This window comes from Helicoverpa zea, chromosome 17, assembly GCF_022581195.2.
Source record: "Helicoverpa zea isolate HzStark_Cry1AcR chromosome 17, ilHelZeax1.1, whole genome shotgun sequence".
NCBI lineage: Eukaryota > Metazoa > Arthropoda > Insecta > Lepidoptera > Noctuidae > Helicoverpa > Helicoverpa zea.
The window spans coordinates 9,454,381-9,478,407 of record NC_061468.1 but is presented as its reverse complement, the minus strand read 5'-3'; the positions used below and the strand labels follow the sequence as shown (position 1 = coordinate 9,478,407).

Here is a 24,027-nt window from a genome sequence, read left to right as displayed (position 1 = left end):
AGGTGTAAACATTAAATATTTTCCTCATTTCAATGGGGAATTTAAACGACCAAGTTTGACGGAATTGAGAAATCATTTCTTTGTAGTGAAAGAGTATACTCGCCGTTTATTTCCATTGTCATCAGGTCAGGATCTGATGATGGAAATCCTGAGAAATCGAGGGCAACTATCAGAAATTGTAGGCATGCATAGGATTAAAACTTGATTCTCAGATGTATGTCTGGTGATACTGTCAAACAGTGAAGGTTTAGAGCTTACCTGATGATGGAGACGTGAGAAAGTCGAGAGAACTCCTCAACAGTATGTTTTAGTTACGTCGTGTTTGGGCTTATATTATTCGTATTGACGAGAACTTTTCACAAAAGTTATAAAAATAAAAACTTTTTACAAAAAAAAAAACAACTTCTAAAACAACAAGAAAACTGTTTATATGCATCGGTCTAGATCTCGGTGGTTAAATAAATATAGATGCATCCTCTAGACACCGACTTCTAGACCGATGCACCTAACATCTTTTTAATTTCTTTCTTGCTTTTGTTTTCTTGTTGCTTTTTTATATGTTTGAAGTTGGATTTGTTTGTAAAATGCTACAAAATAAAATAATGCCGACTTTATAAAACAAAGAAAGGGACAGAATTACACTTTTGTCAAGGCTCTAGAAACCAGGCGGAAAAAAACCTGAAACTGGGGCTCTTTAGGTGATTAATCCCTCAAAAATAAAAGATCCCATTCCTGCAATGGCTGCTTTAACCCAAGTTAGTAGTGAATTCTCATCACCTAAAATAAAATAAGCTCCAACACAAGGTTACGTTATAAATTGTAAAGGAGTTCCCATAACTATATCTGATCTTAGCTGTCGATCCCACAATGGCAGTCAAACCTATCTTTGTGGAAAGTCTTCGCCAATACGAATAAAATAAGCCCAAACACGTGGTAGTTGCAACATACCGTTCGGGAGTTCCCTTGACTCTCTGTAGTCTCCATAATCAAATCAGCTCCAAACCTTCAGTTTACCAATACCCTCAAAAATACACTCACATGTCTGGTTATGACTCGATGCGTGCCTACAATATTCAAGAGTTGCCCTCGATTTCTCTGGGTTTCCAGATCCTCATCAGATCCTGGTCATCCGGATTGGCACCTTCCTTCTTTATGAAATGTCTTTACCAATAAAAACTAGCATTGCAACCTGTACAATCCTCTGAAACTGCTTGTCTTTTATATTTTTCAAACGATCCTGGACATTCGTCTCCATGGAATTTAATAAAATATTTATATTCAAAGAAACGTCATACCATTCTCCACGATTTAAAACGACTTTGATTCATGTCCGCCACTTTTTACAAAGCGGGTCAGATATGCCCCATGACCTTTAAGACATAATTAGTTATTTTCAATCAGATTTCTGAATGATGACTATAAAATGTTGTATATAAATAACTTCAATAAAATAACTTTTACAAGGTACTGGCCTACTATTTTAGTTATATTATAAAATAAAAAATATTAATTATTTTGACTCTCACGAAATTACCATAACTATGATTGTTCTAAACTGAACGGTTGGCGCGAAACTCACTTTTTATCTATACAGCATTTGTACGGAACCCTCGGTGCGCGAGTCCGACTCGCACTTGGCCGGTTTATTTTTTATTTCACCCGCTTTCCTAGATAACTGCTTCTCGTAGCCGGATGGTGACTAAAACTATCCTTCTCCCGAGTCTAGGCTACCTCCCATTTATTTTTCAGCTAAACGGCTCAGTCAAACTTGAGTTATAAGTAATAATGGCGTCCACGGCCGATTTCGGCCACGGCGGCTGTTCTCATTTAAGGAGATCAGCCAGCTGCGCTGGACATATTATAGTGCACGAGCATTTTCGCAGATACAGGTGCACTCCCTATTCCTTCACTCTCATAACCCGATGGGACGGCAATCCGACACGACCGGAAAGAGATCAGGCGCAGGATCGACATTTACGTGCTCTCCGATGCACGGGTGAATCAATCACCAACTTCCAGACTACAGGTTGCATTGTAAAAGTTCAAGTAAACCCACAAAGCGATTTCGGCCCGACCCGGGAATCGAACCCGAGACCTCAAGGACAGCAGCCGCGCTTACGACCACTAGACCAACGAGGCAGTCGAGTTATAAGTAGTGTAACTAATGCAACTGTTCTATATCTAATTTATATAGGTAAATACCACATTGATATTGTAAACCTGAAATGTACTTACAGAGTCCTCTTTTCTTTACCCTCAAAAAGATTAAAACATTTCCTAGTCTTCTTATCACAAAAATCACCCTAGGTATACCTACTGCGTTAGATCTTTAACAACAAAGTTTTTCTTCGACATGTCTTTAAATACAAGTCTTGCACTGGACGTTCAGATCGGTGTCAGCTATGAATGGCAGTGTCGGGTGTTGCGCGGCCTTGCGCCCACGCAGCGTGCCCGATACCCCGCTATTGTACGTGGGATTGGACATCTTCGGTGTGCAAGTAAACGGGATTTATACGTCCTTTGTAATGGCTTTTGGTGTCAGTTATTTGTATGATGGTGACACCTGTATTAACGTAAAGAGTTAAGGAAAGGTGTAGTTAGAGTACTCTCATTTTCTCCGGTTATATTTCAATGTACCTACATAAAATAAGCCACCCACCACAGCTTCGCACGGGAATACATTTTATACATGAATATCTCGTCCTACAAGTGAAAACCGCTTGAAAATCGGTTCAGTATTTTTTAGTTTATCGCGAAAGGACAGATATGGCACAGGGCTTTGAATTAACTGATTATGAGTGCCATGAAATAAAAAATAACTACTAAAGTTACTGCAAAATTGTGCCAAGAAACTAACTGGCCAGGCTTTATTGAACTCGGCAAACCTACCAATCATGTAGGTATGTATATGGCCAATGACTCGAACCATAAACAAGCAAACATAACAAACTTTCGTAATCAAATAAATTGTTTAAAACGACAACATAACACTTAAAAAATAACAACTAACGAGCCCCAACTGTTTGGTAACACTTTTACTTTCAAACTTAATTTTGCAGCGTCACTTAAATACCCTATTTCCGTCCCATTTCCCCTTATGAAAGCTCTGAATTGTGAGAAAGAGATAACGGATCTTGATTGTCAGTGCGGAAGGAGGTTTTATCGTAAGGAAGAAAAGGCAACAATGGGATAGTTGTATAACGCCACAGATTATAAAGTTGCAAGCCTAGATGACAGGTATGTGTTGCAAGATGTGTAGTCATCATAGACAACACACGTTATTTCTTTCTTGCAAAGAGAAAGGCTATTAAAAAGGTTTAAGTACAATTTGATTGTTCCGTACAGAGTTTATCTTAATAGGCATGATGACAGTAATCAAAAATCATTAAAATAATATATTTATTAAATTAAACTTGAAGCTTGGAATATAAAACGCGCATTGTTTTCTTTATTAATAATGTGATTAATATGTATTTTTATAAAATAAAATTACGAAATAAGGCAATCCGCCATGATATCTTGAACACCAATCAGAGCTCGTGACGTCATTTCTCAAAACAACTCGCGCGAAAGCGCGCGAACGTCACATTTCGTTATTGTGAACTTCCACTGCGATCTTTGTTTTTAATTAACTAATTGTTTATAACACGAGTTATGGAGCCCGGATTTATCAAGGCAAACAGCGCTAATTTGCCTAGAATTGATATCATAATGCTGGGAAAGTTTTTGGCATCAAATAAAGATTTTTGTTCAGCTGAATTTAGAAATGTTAAAACTTCCATGTAAGTATACTAGTTTAATTAAAAAACAATGAGAGATGAAACCTAACCTCGAAATAGTTATTTACATTATAAACTATGCTAGAATCTAGAGAACTATGTAATAACTTACATCAAAGTGATCTTCACAAAAATAAAGTTGTACCCTGGGCAATATTGCTTTTGAATCTCGCCTTGCAAGTTTAAGCCACTTGTTTCGTATTTTTTTATTGTGAGGAACGTACACAAATAACTCATCAGGAGTTGTTTTGGATGTGTTCTTACACTGGGGGACCCCACAACACCTATGCCCTTTCGAATTCATATTTAATAACACAAAAAACTTAATTATTGCACGAGCGTTGTTTACTTGCGTCTTGTAATTTCAGTCGTGACGTCACAAGTGACGACATGACACTGACAAGCGTTTTCGCGCCGGATTCAAAGTGGACAGAGAAAAATGCAATTATTTGATAAAAAAACTTCGCATTTTCTTAAAATTAATAATTTTTCATATAAAATAGACGTATACCTACATCATACAAAGGAATTTAAAAATTTGTCATCATGCCTATTGTCATCTTGTTATTATAACTGGTGTATTAACTTGTTGTTTTATTATGTAACTGACACGTTGCGTTTGTTAATTTTAAACACTCCATTAAAGTTTTTACGTGTTTTATATTATTGTTATTAAGTGGCTGTTTGGCTTTGCTTGGCAACATGTATCAAGATTAAAAAGTATCTTTTTACCTTGTTGAAAAGCAACTTTATGACAAACAAGAAAAGTGAGATGTCATTCCAATATACCTCAAGAATAATACCTATTAGTATAAATCATTAGCGTAATGAAACATAATTTTATTTTAAACTGTTTGAAGACGATCAGCTCACGCGACTGTAATTACAAACGCCATTAAATTAGACCAGATGGACAAGTGAAAGCTAATGCCAGTAAAAGTATTAGAAATTAGTGATCATTCATAACAAATCATACATTTATGTATGCTGTTCATATATCTCCGTGATTGCATGAGAACACATCATACACACTTAATGGACAATTAATTGTGCGAGACAATCGAGATATTTATGATACATTTAAATTAAATGTATCGCCAGACGCCATTTGTCACGAACAATTTAAACTGTCCACTCTATTTGATCAAGTTGTCAGACATCTTTGTACAAGATTTATTATATCGTTTTGTGAATTCTACTTTAAAACCCAAATATGTGTGTTGTATTATAAAAATACAAAATGTAGTCATAAATTAGCATCATCAATAATTAACTTGTAACAATAAGTGACCCGGCAACTCACCGTTAATTCGCGCCAAAATATTGACAGATGTTCACATTAATCACGACCACAGATAAAATATAATCAAAACTTGTATCCAAAAAGGTGGAATATTTACAAATTGTGTTGTTTTAATTCGACTAGGTATTTAATTACAGTGTTTTAAAGTTGGACTGCTAGGTCTAATTAGAACATCAATTAACGTGTACTAAGACGTCTGGGAAAATGCTGCCAAAAACTTGAATCTTTTGAAAAGGCTGGTGACCCGGTGACCTTTCGGACCGCCAGTTCTCACGTCTGTGTATATTAAAAATACCGTAACATTATTCAACACAATGATTAAGTTTTGGGTCGTCGAGATAAGCTTTACTTAATTCACACTGAGAAATAGAAATGTATTATTTTATCTCAGAATTTCATCTTTAGCTTTAATAGATCTTGTAATCTGCCATTTTATTGTAAAAAACCGGAACTCATTCTTGTGGTTAACCATAAATTAAAGCATCGTATTTGTATATCGGATGTTACATTTTTACTAAATAACGGAAACAATAAATACACAATCTGTCAAAACAGAATGGCTCTTTTTACTTCCACAAAATCATTAAAATTATGGTTCCAACCATTATTCTAGCTAAACAAAATAATCAATTTCATTCACTGATATCAAAGCTGCAAAATTGAACTAATAACCATCACAAACCAATTTAATTATGACATTATCTGCAATCGAGTCTCAATACAGATTATGATTGCCCAATCTTAGGCTGAACGGAATGTTTGCTTGACTTAAATTAATTGTAGGCACCACTTTATTTATCAAGTATCGCAAAAAGCACTATATATACTTAGTAGTTTAGATATCAAAGTGGAATGGTAATATAGGTAGTTGGCAAACATGATAAATCAAGGGACTGTCGTAAGACTCTCTGTAATGGCTACTGTATACAATGGTGCGTTAGTTCCAACGACTGTTGCTTCATTCCAACGAGATCCTACTTGGGAAGTACTTGAAGGCGACCAATGATAAGTATAACTAACTACCAGTTAATATATTGTATTGGTAGATATGTAAAGTTATCTAAGTTCAACTGGTGCCAAAAACAATGTCCTAAAAGAAGGACTTTTAAGCAGATGAAATCTTTATACAAATATTTTGACTTCTATTTCAAGTTATCATATATCTTCTAAATAGAGAACCCACTTATTAAAGAAAATGAGAACACTTGACAAGAAACTGAATTCTCACAGATTCTCCCAAAGAATTCGAGATTCGTAATTTCCAAGGTCTTATCGTGACTAGAAGCTATACCATTAACAAAAGCTCAAAAACTAACAACTATAATCACAAGCCGCTTTACAATTACATAAAGACAAGTACATGGTAGCAAACCTGCGGGTTCCCACAAGTTCAAAGCGATTCAGACAATAAATCATTTCGTCATTCTGCCAGCTACTAGGCTTGCTTTGCAGTTTCACTTATCCGATGTATGTACTGTCTATGGTACATTTTTCTGGCTCGTAATAGTCAAAAGTGAAATAACCTAGGTATGTTCTAGCTGAACTCGGAACATGGCACGAGTCGCGATTCAGAAACCAATTTATGATATCAACGGGTGGGCGAAGATGTACGAGGCTATGGGCCACATACCTGATCGTAAATTACTTACGAGGTTGTATTAAGTTGGCCAAATACTATATCTTCACAAAAACAATGTTCGATTATCGATTTGTGGCTCCAGAAGTTAGCGCATTCAACTTAGAGTGGCGCTTAGTACCACATTCATAGACATGGATAGTGAATGAGTCTAAAGTTCTAAAGTAAAGGTGGGTTATGAACCTAGCGAGAGTGCAGACAGTGCACAGTGCACCTCACTTAGCCGTGGGAATAAATAATAACTGTTAAATTAACAGCGCTGTTTCCGCAGCTTTGAGCGGTGACTTTTAGACAAAAAGTCAGTTAGTTAAGTATGTGGGAAGTTGCTGGGTTTTGCAACTAAAAAAGAAAGCAATTAAAGATACAAAATGTTAAAATAAAGCCAGATATTTTGCAAATAACATAGCAACCAAAAGGAGTATGTGTACCTACTTATTTATGTGTAGGTATGCAATAAATACCTATATTTTTTCTTCTAAACCAAAAACATGGAAATTTTTGAAGTAAAAAAAAAGGTTTTTTAAGCATTTCCCACGTTACGTTAGAATACCAAAATTCATTTGTGTTCTTCTAAATCCGGGTCGAAATAATATTCATTCACTTCGTTTGTTTGTTCTTTATACGCGACATTCTGTCATATTTAGTGACTCACTTTTTATTTACTTTTTTTGAAATGTATAACCGTCGTTTAAAAAGCTAATAATAGCGCTTAGTTTTACGAAAAATATTGCTTATAATAGAGACAAAAACTAGACTCAATAATGTTTTACGGACTTAAATATTATTCGTAGGTGACAATAAATCAACTGCTTAAATGACAGAAAATTGCAAAATCATATCATTTCGTATTATTAAGCTAGAATGAAGCCCACACAAGTCCATCAAATCCCACTCAACATTTGCATTACTTATAAAATAAGTTAGATAGTTTCTTTTGCCAACTTGATGCATACTGCGGAATGCTTTAAATTATATGAATTTCCTAATGTGGTCATCCTACGTTATTTTCTCTCTTGTAGGTACAGACAGCAACATTTTTAGAAATGACTTCACTCGCTGACTTTCTGGTTAGATGGATACCCGGTTTTTCTTCCTGCCAACAGCTGTGCAAACAGCGTTATGCATTTAATAAAAGACAAAAAGGCAATTAGAGGATTTCACGAATAGCGATAGAGTAACACACCTTTAGTTCAAAATAAGCTCCAGAACCTCTAAGTTTATATTCACATAAGATTTTGAAAAAGTTTAGTATACCTCTACAAAAATAATAAACTGGCCGAACATGGCGATAACACACCGCCATAGATTCTCATTGAAACTTAAGCATCGTAGGCCGACCAGTTTTACTTTTAAATAGGATTAAAATTCCAATTTAGAATACATAAATTACTGTCTCGTTATGGTGTAACTTAATTGTATTAAGTAATGTCTGCGTTTTGGTATCCATTGCTATTTGATATACCTACTTGAAGATAGGTGCAATCCGGAATGTTCTGCAATTAAAAACTTTAAAACACTCTTTTTCACTCAAAAACCAAGGAATCTTCTAATACCTAAGTCTTGTACTTAAAACAAAAAAAAATAGAAGCAATTTTGGCTGATCCATTCCCCGACTTTGTTGTAGAGAGTAGCATCGCCGGGCAACACAAGAGTCATAATAAGTCAGGAACCGTAAGATATAATATAACAGAAATAAGAATTTTACATGATCTTACTGAAACATATAGAGACTTGCAATCCTTCGCAAATAAAACAATATCTTATATCTAAACTAACATGCTTTCCTGCTGACCAAAATCTGATACCATCACATAATTGGCGTAACTCCATGGTGTTTACATTTCACGGGACATAAACTCCCATACATCCACAGTCCGTAATTAAAGGTCCAAAGACATCGTGAACTAAATAAGATTTCTAAACAAGTAGGTATAATACAAGCGTTAGACACAAAAACTAACATTACTTACTGTGTACGGCACTGTGTAATTTGCATCTGCTATTAAGTACGGGTAAGTAGGGTGTGTAGGATTAACGTATTTGTAGGAATGTCTCGTTTTGTTTATATATTGTTTGTTTAGTTGTTTAGGTTTAAATAAAACTTGGAATTTAAATTGAAGATTTGGGTGACGGGGACGCTCTGTACTCTAAGATTAAATGATGAATAAATCAGAATTACAAGTAACTTGGGTTTTATTACCACAATTGGGGTACGTTCAACTTAGCAATAATAATTATACACATTATACTGTTGGAATATTTCATCAAGAATTCCCAAATCCCCATTATCTTCACATAAAGACTGTCTACAATCCCAAACAGATATGGTCTCCGCAAAAATACTACAAACGCTGTAAGAAACACTCGCGAGGCATGTCGGTCCGCTGATTGCGTCCGAAGCGACACAGCACCGACAGCCATGTACCACGCTACTTCATATCTGTCCCTTGGGAAACTGGTCTCATTGATCTATTGTTTTTAAGTACTGCCAGGCGTAATCCGCGGTTTTGATGACGTATTTTTTGAGAATAATTGAGCTTCCAAATGATTATTCCACGATTTGTCTTCAGTTTTGTGGTGTTCCCATAACATGTGGATACAGTCCACTATCTGATATAATGAATCTAAATGCATAATTCCCGGCACATATTTTTTTTCGACTATGTCAAAAATCTACAAACTTTTATTAAGCCTCGATTCCTTATTTTTTTGTTTCTATACCTGTATTTTTATGTATATGACTCATGAATACCAATCCCGCATGACCTAATTCAAATAAGTAACTGTATTATGTCATTCAACGGTTACCGGTTAATATAATTTCTGAGAAATCAATCATTGATCAGAATCCATTCAAACGTGATCTATTTTTTTGCTGGTAACACAGACTTGTACCATTCTCCACTCGTAAGGCGAATACAAGGTTTGTGACGAAGTTACGTCATTTTTCCTAATTTGGGAAATGCTGTCCTGCGCCAACGGAGAGGTTGCCGTATGTGTTCATTATTGAAGAATAGTTTTCTTAGTGAAGTGTAGGCTTTTATAGTGGCCAGGTACTAGAATTATGTTTTTTTTTTTTATGGGAATAAGTACTGGCTGTTTTCGCGCAGTTTCACGGTTTCGCCCCCGTTCCGAGAGAACTACTGCTCGTAGTGGTATAAAATGTAGCTTATGTTAAGAAGTTTGAAGTTTGTTAAGAAGAAGGAAGAGTGCAGCTTTCCGAAAGTGATTTTTTTTCAAATCTTTGTCATATTAGCTAATACCATTTTCATTCAATTCATGTATTGCGTCCCAAAACAAGAAATTGTAGACGGATAGATTTGCGGAATAAATGTGGGACATTAATTTTATCTGTGGTCAGCAAGAATAACGTTCTACATTCCAGACCGTAAGCTATTACTTGAATAAATAGTTATTGCTTCGATCGGTGAGCGACAGGCCCTGTAATCTTCTGCCATTGACATGATTTATATGATTAATACCAAGACTTATAAGTCTCAGTAGAAGGAAATTCTCGGTACAGAGTACATATTGCAGCATAAAATAATTATGAAAAAAAAACAATAGACACGTAACACACATTTTTAATTATATTTTTTAATCTATAAGGCAACGTCATTCCAACCTACGGGCTCGTTCGTTGACTCGCAGATAGAAAGTTGTTAATTAAGAACGCGTCTGATTGGCGGCCGATTGTGTAACCGAACGCAACAGATCAACCATGTGGCTGAACAGGGAAATGCCTTTGCCGAAGAAAGTGGACACATCATTTTTCTTTTGTGTGATGACGTAATGATCATACTATGATAGAGTTTTGAGTATTTTTTCAAATGCTTATATTACATCAAGGTAGGTATTAGATCAACGTAATATAATTTATTTGAGATAAAGGATTTTCAAATTGTAGGTACTTATGTGTTCAGATATATATCTTAACTAGCTGTTGCCCACAACTTCGTCTGCGTGGGCAATATAGAATAGTCAAAATACTACTTATCCCGTAGGTGCATTCTTTCACGTGACAGTATAATTATGATTAGCACTTAGCAGTCGCATAGATTCATTGATCAAGGTTGTGTTGTGGATGTGACCATTTATCTAAACAAAAGAAGTAAAGTTTGTGACGTTGTGAATATCTCTGGATGTAGTCAGCCAATTTGGAAAATTATTACGTATGGTGCGTAAGTAATTTTCACAGGAAACAGCTATAATCTATGTCTATATGCTTTGAGTCTGACAAAGCTGTCATTTGTACATTTTCTGCAGCTGCTGCGACTAATCAGAAGCCAGAAAGTCTGTCAGTCTTACCATGGATATCGTCTTGTGTAGTTGACTGGATTGAAGATAGGTAGATAGGTAGTCGCTCCAAGCAAAATATTGGTACTCAAACAGATTCGGTGACTGGAAGCCAACACCAACATAGTTGGGGATTGCTGGATGGATGATAAAATGAGTCATCATCATCAGCAGGCGCATAGGGTAGGATAGTTTCACTATTGGGGAGAAACACTTGTATGACGGGGATTTTCTGTGCACTTACTCACTATGGTAAGGCTGACCCCACATTAGGCGTGCGTGATCCTCGGGCGTGTGAGTAGCGCGGGCGTCGCGAGCGCGCTGCGTGAACGTCGCGTTTTGCTGCCCTGCGGCATGTGTGAAGAGTGCAAGCGACGCGCTCGCGGCGAGCACGCGGCGCTCGAGTTGCGTTCTTACCCCTTCGCCCGCTATCCCCGCCGCGCCGCCCGCTAAACGCCTTAGCAGTTAAACGTCAAGGAGAGCAGCGCGTGCGCGCCGCGAGCGCGCTGCAAGTGCCGCAGGGCAGCAAAACGCGACGCTCACGCAACGCGCTCGCGACGCACGCGCGGCGCCCGCGCTAATCACACGTGTGGTGGCCTAAGCCGGGACTCCAGCGAAATGTTTGCATTAGTTCACGAATAGGCAAAATGTACGTATCTGTGAGAGTCCACTTCATGTGTTCGTACTTGAAACCTGTAGTTTTGCCAAGATTTTCAGAATGTACGCTCGCAATTTGTCATTTCTTGGTGGAGCCAGCAAATCAAAAGAAACATAAGTGTTGTATACTGTGCATCACTACCGCACACCGGGAAAATTTCGCTCTTGCGGAGGACGTTTATATACCATATTTTGTGTCACACGTAAACAGGACGACAGAAAGTATCCACCGAAACACTTTCAAAGATCTGATGAACGAACAAATCAGACCTGACTTGGTCACCTGGGGCCAATCAGAGCTCTATGAAGCGATAATACGCTTTGGCTCCTACTATTATTGTGGTTTCTGAAAATTTATTCACCTCATTCAACGATGAATGTAATTCTGATGGTACTATTAAGAACACTTGCTTAGCGCAGAAGCTGACGTTGGCAGGTCAACTCTTTTGACTTCTCCAAAAGGATACCATTGGTTTTTGTGCAATGCACACCTGCAATGCATTCTGGATTAGGATAGGATATAGGTGGATAGGATTTGCAACAGAGAACAATTCTGTCTTTGTGATTAAATGACATCAAACGTAGTTTTATATAAAAGGTGTTTTTTAGGGTTTTTAGACTTGGGTCGGGTCTTACTGAGACTGTTCGTAATCGTGAACAGTGTATTTGCGATCAGAAGTTGAAAGTAAACATGTCTTTGGTATGCGGCGCGTAATTTGTACGTTTTCAGACGCATAAAGCATTTTACGTGTGTATGGTATTAAATCGAGAAAGCTCCCATTTCTTATCTGCACTTTGTATCTGGGCTTGTTTTTAAAGCTACAGAATCCTACATTACCTACCTCACGCTTAGCAGCGCTTGCGAGAGATAGATCCTCATTTCTTCTAGGATTAAGTTTACATATTTTGCATCAGAAAAAATAATTAAGGTCTACTTAATACAACCCCAGCGGGGCCCAGCAGGGCCAAGGCCTGCCGGGGCTGCGGGTTGTTCGAAAGAGATACCGCGGCCCTGGTACACAAAAGGCCTATGACGGAACACGACGGTTTTTAGTCAGTAAGAGTCTGACACTCCCTCACCGCTGCTAACCCACAGCCGGAGGGGTCATTTGATGATTTTTGACGTCGGAAAAAAAAAGGTCTACTTAATACTACTCACTCAAAGTAATTTGTTTTAAGGCCACCACATTAGTGGAAGATAAGCTAAACTATGTTTATGAAAAAATCCTGATATGAACTCCATCTGTAACTTTAAATGATAATTAATTGTTCCACTAAAGTCATCATTTTTGACATTATGTTCAAAAAATAATTTAGATGGTATCGTTTTAAATTTGGCCGAGAACTATTAATTTTCCTTTCATCAAGGTAATAATATAGTTGGATTTTGATGTGGCACGGCAAACTGACAAACACTATTGAAATGTCTATCGAAAAATTACACTTCGTGTTAAAATATGGTGAATTACGGAAAATACACAACTCCATCTGTTGAAATAATAATCCTCTATAAAGAATGTATTGTCATTTACCACCTCGCTCCTTTGACAAATTGATGGTGTATTTTATTTACCACAGATGGAGCTACTTTAACCTTGGCTAAACAAAATTTTCATATTTTTTTTTTCTTCCGAAGTTACTCATAAAGGTGTGATTTTCTGTGTAAAGATTAATAATAGGCCGATCAACTAATATAAGTACAACATTCAAATTTACAGTTTTGACAAATAGATTGCGTGTCGTAATATTTTACATCTTGAATTCACAAAACTAATCGTATCTTTTGATAGAGTGAATCGATTTCGATGAAACAAAAACTAAGTAATACCCCAAGTTACGTAGAATTTTTGTATATAAGCATTGTCTGCATTTAATTCGTAGATTTTACGTGAATCCCGAACAAACAAACAGATAAACAGACAAACAGACAAACAGACAAACAGACAAACAGACAAAAATGACAAAAATGATGGAAATGGGTTCTGTTAGTTATCCTTTAACATGCTGGCTATTTTTTTTGTCAATTTCTTCAATGTACAAAAATTACTTTTCTACAGATTTATTTATTATATATGTATAGATGATGATGCTAGGTCCCGCACGGATATGATCTTAATTGGGTCACCTAAAAACGCATCATAAATTATATAAATTTTTGATAAATTAAAAAAACTAAAAATAGTTACAAATGACCTAATCAATTTAAACAACCACATCGGGCACAACGTCCTTACCATATAAAAGAACATTGAACGCAATTGCACAATTGCATTTTCACATAAATATCAATCTGTTAAGCCAAGAACAGCATACCACGAGGAACAATGAGCAGCGATTCATTGCAAGAGATCGCGTTTCAGGGAAACTGGTTAACATTATGACATTGTTGCACTTTGTGCATAAATGTCGGCACGAGTATGAAGATTGACAAGCACAATTAGATGTTGAGGTTAAATATTGTGATTGGCAACTCTAATATTAATTAATAATTGTTTTGTTTTGCAGTTGCATGATCTATTTTTCTAAGAAAATATTTTCAGTAAGTTTCATGCAGGAGTCAGGACTAAAAGCCATAAAAAGCTAAAAACCACATTTAACATTACAGAAAAAGTAACATAAGCTAGTCCATAGACTCAAGAAATAAAAGTCGAAAAGGTCGTAATTCCCTGTGACTCCGTTTCTTATTCATAAAACCACAGCGTCGGGAGCACGCTTCTTAGAATTTACCAGCACCTGCCAACGAACCTTATTGCTAGCATAACAAGTTATGATGTATTGTTCAGAAGTTACCATCTAAATAATGAATTGTTTGGAATAAAACGTACGTGTAAGAATTTCAACGAGAGCGACTTAAGAAAATTTTGATTGATGATTAAAATTGATTTAATAACACAAATGCAGCAGCTTGGAATGTTTATACATGCACAATAACTGGATAATTTACAACCGCACAAAACTTTAATAAAACATAAATTTCTTTAATGGCAACTCTCGACTATCACTGACTTTATTCCAACGAGAATCTAATCTTGTTTTTATAGCAAAGGTATTTCCTTGGACTACCTTATTTAAATATGGAGATATTTGAGGAAGAAAAACGTTTTGAAAATGAGGCCAACGCCGTGTACTAGCCATATAAATAGGCAATTAACTCTGTTAATAGACTACTGCTCCGGATAGATTTTCTTGTGAAGAATTCCAGTTAGAAAAAAATCACGCACGCGTCGACCGTTGCGACTGGAAAGCGTAAAATGGCGAGCCTCGATCGTAAGCGCGGACATATTGTTACCAATCAATTGTTTATTATTATGATTTACAGTGAAATTGTAAGCTATAAAGCCAATTTAGCTTGTGATTGTAAGATGAAGACACGGATATAGACAAGTGATCATAACCCACATTGTAATAACAGCACATGAACCATAAATAACATATTTAACCGTCAAATCCGTAGCGGACCCCGATTGGGGTCTGAACATCAATGTCACCGTAAGCTCGGTTTAGACCCCAATCGGGGTCTGCGAATGAGTCATACACTTTCCTAATTATTTACGCTCATATTTATTTTCTTTCCAATCAAACCGTATTTGTGAGTACTAAATAAAATAACTAAATAAATTTAAACTATTTTGACGCATTCAAACCTTTCATATTTAGCATCCCTTTAGTAATATACCTTTTGAAAATCCAATCGTAATTACCGGGAATTCTGATCGAACTCGCCATGTTTGTTTACATTTGTTGTTTTTTTTAATTTGAAGACGCATAGACAAGATGGCGACGGTGATAGAAGTTTTGCATCGAATGATCCGATTCGTTAAAATAAAGAATCGATTTAATAATTTTATATTATTTGATATTATAATATTACTAAATTGCACTTTTGTATACTATAATCTGAAAATAAATTAGGAAAAGTAAAATGACTTAATTTATTTTGAAAAAATGCTAGAAAATCAGTGGTAGAAAATACGTTGTAGCCGGAATATTTTTTTTTTCGGTTTTTAGGATTTCTGAAGACCGCAAATTTTGAAGACTTATTTATTTTTTCGGGTGTTTTATGTACAGAATTCCTGTAGTCCTGCTAAACTTAATGGCGGTTCGTTACTTCCGACTTTTTAACTGAGCGGCAAAGCTATTTGACGAGAGCTGTAGTTAGGTGTAGTTATCGCAAAATTTTATGACGATTTTATTGTTTGAAAGGGCAAATAGGTAGTCGGAACTGCTACTCGCTGTTCATCGAAAGCTGGTCCAAGATGGAAGAAAGATGGCCGCCGCTGACTTATTTTTCTTTTCACAAATCTGTCAATACGGGTATCAAATAAATTGCATTGACTAGTAGAACAAGAAAGATTATTTTTGACCGACAAGCTATAAAGAAGCGCGGGGTCGCTACTCCCCGTCATCCGCCTCAGATCCTCAGAAGTCCTGCGGGATCATTAGGATCAAAAATATTAAGTCGATGCCTAGAGGAATGAAGCAATTTTTTTTCGCCACCAAAGGACAATGAGCGTTTTGATCTACCTCTCCTCTAGCATTAAGTAATACATCAATAGAAAGCTTATGTTATATAAAGTATTTTCTTGTACGGCGGCGATTGTCATTTGTTAGTATTTAGGGAGTTGGACCATGTTTAGTGAAATAATAACTATGTCTAAAATCTACTGTAGCTTCTTAGGTACTGACAATTTGTTAGAGGTATTTAAGTACGAAATGTTCGATTTAAAAAGGCCTTTCCAGTGATATATAATTAATTACTAGAGAAGGAATCTAAGGACTTGAAACTAACTATCGATAAAAAACCTTAAACATGTTCTAACATCTAAAGTACTAAAAATTGGTAAGTAGTATGTAAGTACAAAATGTAACGCTTAAAAAGACCTTTCAAATGATGTATGACTCATTACTAGAGGGGGAGTAGACCAACATTCAAACATCTCGCCCAATGTCCTTTACGCCGCGCAATGGTGGCCGAATCATTGTTGTGACTCACGCACACAAAAACCACGGTCTGCTCCGATAAAACTTTCCTGTAAGACCGTTGATGCTATCCCCGCACCCCGCGCGCCATTCCGGCGCGCCATCTGAATTTTATTCGAAATTTAAAATTCAAAGGACTTATGAGACACCCAGTATAAAAATTTTACCTATGCTAAAAACTTTCATAAAACTTCAATATTTTTTCTTCACAACAAAAACAAATTGAACCTATAATTTAAAATTAAGAAATAAAATTGAAATAAGTTTCTATTAAAAAAGATATATAAAATTGGTATTCGATTATTTATAATAAACATCCGATTTAGGTATCGAATGCACACCGCTGATTGAAAAAAAAAATGTACTCTGTTCCAAACTCTACTTGACTTTGATCTTGTAAATTGTTCATTTTTATTGTGTATTTTATGTGCTGATTTTTTAGTTATGAATCATAAATAAGTGCACGAAATGTATTGCAACGGATTGAAAATGTTATAAATATGACGTTTGTGTTGTGTTTGAGAAAGTGATGCGATTATTTATTGGTAAGTTTTCACCAAATTTGAAATGCCTAACTTTTCGATAGACTTAGAAACACCGTAATTATTATCTATTTCTGAATTAACTGACCCCATTTGACCTTCGCACGTTGTTGTCAAATAAGTGAGCTCTAAAGTTATAGTTAAAATACTTCTGATCAGGCATTACGGACTTAGAATTTATGTGTTGAAAGTTAGTACAAATTTTTGAGTTCCATGTCGCGATTCAAAATATCCCGCCGAATCAACAGTAAAGTCATATGTCAAAACCTTGTCGAGCAGAGGGGTTAAAAAAAAAAATTAAGCTGTTGTGTAACGTTCTATTTGAATTTCAAAAAGTAAAAATAATATTCTTATCATTCTCACAGTCTAATAAAGTATTTCAATAGGTATTTAAACGTTAAAAACGGTCAAAAATATTCTCCTATTGACAATACAAAATCAACTTAAAATAATTCGTGAAAGGTTAACTTAGTTCCCGCCATTTATTTCTCCGTCAACCTTGTAGGAGCGGCCATTTTGAAAAAAGTACCTAAGCACAGTATTTATCGGTGCAAGTAGGTTTAATACCGGCCTTGTCATCGACAAACTAGACTAGATGTTAAAAGTGAGTGGCTGATACTCTACTGTTAAACTTGAACTTAACTATATAATGGCGTGGGGTCATTGTATTACATTTGCATATGTTAATAACCCAACGGTCTCTTTTTATTATTGCTATTGTTCCGACTAATTAGACTTCCTATGATTTAGTCAGAGCAAACATTACACACTGTTTTGCGGTAATATTTTCGGTGTTTAGTTATTATTTAGACACGGACGATTAATTTCGCGTGAAATATTTAGATTTTAAATGTTTTTCCACTTTTATATGCTGATTCATTCATTCGTTGTCAGCATTATGTTGTATCGTTGTGTGTCACGAAGTGTAAAACGAATAATTGTATCATTAATTTTTGTAGAGGCGCCAGAGGACTAATAAGTACAGTATCAATAACTAAAACAACCAAATAGAAAAAGGTATGTTTAATACAAAAATAAATACTATGTCTCGTATTTACATAAATGCTGCCATTGAAAAAACATCTGTGATAATATTCATTCAGTAGTATCCTCTTGAAATACACAAAAATGTATAATTTCAACCTTCAAATCTAAAAGGGATTGTCAACGTCAGGCCCACTAAATTCATTTAAAACATCAGAATAAACACTTGCATTGACATGATTATCAAAAACATTGAATAACATTTATACAACATCTGCCGACTTCACTCATGTCCTTTAAAAGCAACGAATGTCTCAATTTGTAGGTAACGATATTATCTCATGATTGTTATTATTCCACAATAACAAATAAGATAAAACAGAATATACAAAGTCATTTCAAAACATTTTTATATAACATCGCATCTGGTTTCAATTGCATTTTCGTATGATTTAAATAACATGATGACTTTGTTATAGAAGTTACCTAATGTCGAAAAATCGTGCAAAAATAGGTACCTATTCTAAATATTAGAAGATATTCATTTTATCAAACAAACAAGTTTATTACGTATGCATTAGACGTAGGCGTGTATAACAAAGTAAATAACATAGAAGATAAAAGTAATGTCAATGTTCAAATAAATCTTGTGCTGTTCAATTTATTCTAATCATAATGATTACTAGCCCTATCACCGGTTAGAAACCCTATCAGAAACGATAAGACCAAGATGATATAGCACACTTTAATTTACCCTAAATTATCAAATCATAAGGCGAATATTATCACAATCACAAAGTTAGTAAAACTCAAAATAACAAAATCAGAGTATCGTTCACGCCTACTTAATTACTGATAACGAGATATTTCGTCATACACTCTGTCTTATCACTTTACATTCTGAATACACCGAATTTACTGTCTCTAAATGGTGCGTTCAAGGCTGCAGATAAACTAAGTCCAATCACTTTTCTTGTGTCTTTTGGAGCAATCACACCATCGTCCCAAAGTCTTGCAGTACTGTAGTATGGCTTTCCTTCCTTCTCAAACATGGCTTCCATAGGTGCTCTAACCTTCTTCTCATCTTCATCAGTCCATGGCTTTCCATCTCGTAAAGCCTTCTCTTTGGCTACTAAGGACAGCACTGTAGCAGCTTGTGGTCCACCCATCACTGATATTCTCGCATTGGGCCACATATAAAGGAAACTCGGCGAGTACGCACGACCACACATGCCGTAGTTTCCTGCACCAAAACTACCACCAACTAAGACTGTGATCTTGGGACCCTTGAAACAACTGACTGCTGTCACCATTTTGGCACCGTTCTTGGCAATTCCTCCGGCCTCTGCATCCTTGCCAACCATGAAACCAGTTATGTTCTGTAGGAAGAGTAACGGAATCTTCCTGGCTGCACAAAGCTGAATGAAATGAGATCCCTTCAAAGCTGACTCGGAATGCAGCACACCATTGTTACCGATCACTCCGACAGGATGTCCATAGATGGATGCAAAACCACATACCAATGTCTCTCCATAAAGCTGTTTAAATTCATGGAATCTACTTCCGTCAACAACTCTAGCGACAACTTCGCGAATATCGAATGGTCTTTGAATATTCGCTCCAACTATGCCATGAAGATCATTAATGTCATGGACGGGGTCGTCAACTTTTGGCGTGTGAATTCTAGTATGCTGTTCATTATTCCAATTTAAATTGGCAACAACATTCCTAGCTAAATGCAGTGCATGCTCATCATCCTGAGCATAGTGATCTGTCACACCTGACTGACGACAATGCAAGTCAGCACCTCCCAAGTCTTCAGCAGACACTGATTCTCCTGTAGCTGCCTTCACCAAAGGTGGACCAGCCAAGAAAATAGTTCCTTGATTTTTAATTATGATACTTTCATCAGACATGCTGGGAATGTACGCTCCTCCAGCAGTGCATGAGCCCATCACTACTGAAATCTGAGGAATTCCTTCCGCAGACATATTAGCTTGATTGTAGAATATCCTTCCGAAGTGTTCCTTGTCCGGGAAGACTTCAGCTTGATCAGGTAAGTGCGCGCCTCCGGAGTCTACGAGATAAATGCACGGAAGACGACACTCTTGCGCCACCGCTTGGGCACGCAGATGTTTCTTCACCGTCATAGGGAAATAAGTGCCTCCTTTAACAGTAGCGTCATTCGCCACAATCATGCAGTCGCGACCGTGAACTTTGCCAATAGCGGTGACGATGCCGGCGCTCGGCACTTGCCCTTTATACATGTCGGTGGCGGCCAGCGTGCTCAGTTCTAAAACGTCGCTTCCCTCGTCTACCAACCGGTTAATCCTGTCCCTGACGAGCAGTTTTCCTCTCGCCGTGTGCCTCTTTACGGCCTCCTCCGGGCCGCCTTTGATGGCGTCACCGGTTTTCTGCCGTAATTCGTCGACCAGCTCGTCCATTCTGGCCTTATTCTCTTGGTAGTAAGGATCTGTTCGGTTCGGCTCCGTGCCGATGACGGCAGCGTGATTGTGCCGGCATTGGTTCAACCGCCGTATCCCTCTGACTAGTTTGAGCATTTTTAACGTATATTAAGAGCAGAATGAAACACGACCGGTCGGCGAGTCGCTGTCGCGCTACTGCCGATAATATAGTACCGTTATCTACACGATTCAAAAACAAATTCCTCGCTCGCTCGCCCTCCCGCAGCATGATAAAAACTCGCATTATGTATGAAATGATAATGTGTTGCCATTGTTACTCAGCGAACATTTACGTAATATTTACATGTAGTTAAGACGCTCTGGCTAAGTTCATTCATTCGTACTTAAACTAAATGCCTGTGATATTGCAGTCTGTCTCGGTGTGAATGGATATTTATTGAATGATTCAATGATCGTGTCATGACCTACTTGCAATAACTTTATGTTGTGTGAAGCCAACCTTGAACACCTTGAATGAGTGCTTAAACTTTGTTTATTTCCTTTTCACATCTGTTGGTTAATTTTAGTCGGTCATTTTAGTCATTTTAGTCGGTCGCATTTCTTATCTTTAAGATACTGAATCTGTAAGATGACGCAGTTTTCACCTTTGTTTCACTTTGTGTGTATTGTCTGATGCAGTAAATATAACAACAGCAATACTATATGAGTACAACAATTGAGCCAAACGTAATAATGCACTAGTCGTTTAAATACATAAGTGCCGGCAATCCAGTTCAACGCCTCAAGCATTTGAATGACCAGGATATTGAATTCTAGATCCTCGTTTGTTATTACCACGGACTCCGCTTTTGGCATTTCAGGTATATACCTACCTAATTCTAGACACTTCAAAAATGCCATTGGCATCTTACCTATATATTATGCTTAAAAGATGAAACACACCATCTAAAAAATCGTACAAATTAATCAAATCTTCATAAAACATTACTTACAGTCATAATATATTACTGTAAACCGCAAATCTATGTGTAGGTACATAAAAACCTGTCCAAATTCGTAACTGGCCTACCTTTGGCGCTCAAAAACTTAAAATATTCACGCCTATGATTGACAACGGTTACTCAATTATATTTCCATTCTATAATATCAAAAAAGAGGAGCATTAAAATCGGCGACGGGCTTCGTTGTTACTGATAATAGTTACTGTTATATAGAGCAAAAAATCTCATCGGAATGGACTACACACTCACTGGGGCATACCATTACAGTTGGCGCTACAGTTGATGTAGTAGCCACATATAATTACCTTTTAATATCTTTGGACATTTTTATGGACTTCACAGATATATTATCTGCAGACTTTTTGCTGTTGAAAATGCTAATGTGTCTTAAAATGGTTGTCAACACGTTTTTGGCTGTAAATGGAATGTGTGTCACTGGTTTCATTTGAGCTTATACTATATATTTTATACTATATATTTCTTTGAGCTTAGACCTGCTTGGTTGTCTACGAATAATATTGCTAGTATTCCCTATAGCCGCTTATAGCACTTATCTCTCTTCAGTTGAATGAATATGCCATACCTTCAAGACATAATATGGGTTGTGTCATATCTTTGTGACTTGAGACTCGGTAAATGTTTGATTATCTTGAACGCCATGAGAAAGCAAATCAAAGGCGACCTTCATAAGAGAATTTGTTTTCCAACGGCATGTAGGTACAAAGACAAGCTTATGTACCAAATGTATAATGGCACTCACATTATTGAAACCCTATAATATATAGGTAATTTAGTTGCTTTGGATTAAAGAGAATAACTCTTCACTAATGAATGAAAACATCACTTCTTAACGTACACAAATTATACCATCTATAGTGTAGAAAGTAATCTTACTTTGTCTAGAATACACTAGGAAATTGCTAAACACTTTCCGATTTACGATGCTTTGAACAATTTATGAAGTCTTCCGGCATTCACGCTACCGCAAAAACACTATTAAAAGACAGAAAATTGCCGTGAGCACCGTGATAAACCTGTAGGCGATCTATCAATAAATGAGCGAGTACGGTCGTCTAATCATAGAGTAGATGCGACAGGAGAAAGATAAGATCCGTCACACCGACTTATGGCACGAAATCTGCCTACAATTTCTTTTATTCAGTTTGCATTGCTGCGGGCCAATCATAATGGATATAAAACCTGGAGTAAATCTCGCTTGCACGAACGAAATGAAAATATTGTAAAAATAAGAAATTGTGACTTGGGAGTTTTCCTACGATTAAGAGATGTGAATCATATGAACTCCATTAAACGCAAATAGCAACCTGGTATTGTTTTTTTATTGAGGTAAACACAACGATCAACACTGATTGATATAATCTGACTAATATGGGCAGTGACTGTTTTACTGCCTTAAAATCTATATATATAAAAATGAAACCCGCTTTCCGTTGTCACGACATAACATGAAAACGGCTTGACCGATTTGGCAGAAAATTTGAGGGGAGACCCGGGAGAAAGTTTTAGGATAGTTTTTGTCACCATCCGCCTACGGGACGCGGGTGAAACCACGGGCGAAAGCTAGTTACCAATAACACATCGATAGAATATCAACAATTTAATCTACTACTGCTACATCTAAGTAGGTATTCTGAACCTTCTTATTCTATGACCTAATCGCTACCTTGCGCCCGCGCAGGTGAACGACACAATCGTTTCACTTTCCACGGTGGCCGCCAGGTGGCGACACTTTCCATCGTGACGGACGATCTAATGGCTCGTCTTGCCGCTAATCTCTGCTGACATATTGCTAAGCTAAATTAGATTCAATTAGATATGCTATAGTTTGATTTATAACTAAGATAAATATGGCGGTAATTATGGGTAGGCTTCCAGTTCTTGCACTTATCTTTTTTACATCTTTTTTACGCTTTATGCTGTAATGGTCGATAAAGAGTTGGGTCAATGTACCGATGAAGTCACATTGGTTAAATAAAAAGTTACTGTTAATAAACTTAATAGTTTTTGTCGACATCGATAATACAAGTTACCTAACTATGAACACGCAAGTTCTGTATCAACAGAAGATTCTATAGTTTTAAACAAATATTTAACTACTACCTTATCAAATGATAGTAAAGTGAGAAATCATTGTATTCTGAAACATGCTAGATTTTCCAGCTTTCCACCTACCAAGAAAACTATTTAACTACGTATTTATTTTTTTGTTCTCAGGATCGCGATGAACAAACCAAACTAGAAATGAAACATAGGCAAGAAGAAGATGACTTGTACAGAAAATTCTCCAAACATCGTGAAGAGGAAAACAGAAGAATACGAGAAGAAATACAGGTACACTCTTTTGAAAAAGGGCTTGATTTTTTAGCTGACCTAATTTAATGACCTAAGTATATATAGCAGAA

The 24,027-nt window shown here is 36.5% G+C and overlaps 2 protein-coding genes across 7 annotated transcripts in view; one reads left to right on the top strand and one right to left on the bottom strand.

The window, feature by feature from the left end:
- LOC124638361 (hillarin) overlaps nucleotides 1-24,027 on the top strand; it is a 77,948-nt gene that overhangs the window by 47,086 nt on the left and 6,835 nt on the right. For all 6 annotated transcript variants that reach the window (XM_047175304.1, XM_047175307.1, XM_047175301.1 and 3 more), the window contains one exon: nucleotides 23,840-23,956. In XM_047175304.1, coding sequence (XP_047031260.1) covers nucleotides 23,840-23,956 — 117 coding nt within the window. The remainder of the gene's footprint in view (nucleotides 1-23,839; nucleotides 23,957-24,027) is intronic.
- Nucleotides 18,202-20,812, bottom strand: LOC124638363 (probable methylcrotonoyl-CoA carboxylase beta chain, mitochondrial). Its single transcript, XM_047175310.1, has one exon. The coding sequence runs from the start codon at nucleotides 20,736-20,738 to the stop codon at nucleotides 19,071-19,073; it is 1,668 nt and encodes a 555-aa protein (XP_047031266.1). The 5' UTR covers nucleotides 20,739-20,812; the 3' UTR covers nucleotides 18,202-19,070.

Bases quoted from the DNA above. Each gene is read 5' to 3' on its own strand.
- LOC124638363 (XM_047175310.1), bottom strand. From the start codon at position 20,738: ATGCTCAAACTAGTCAGAGGGATACGGCGGTTGAACCAATGCCGGCAC.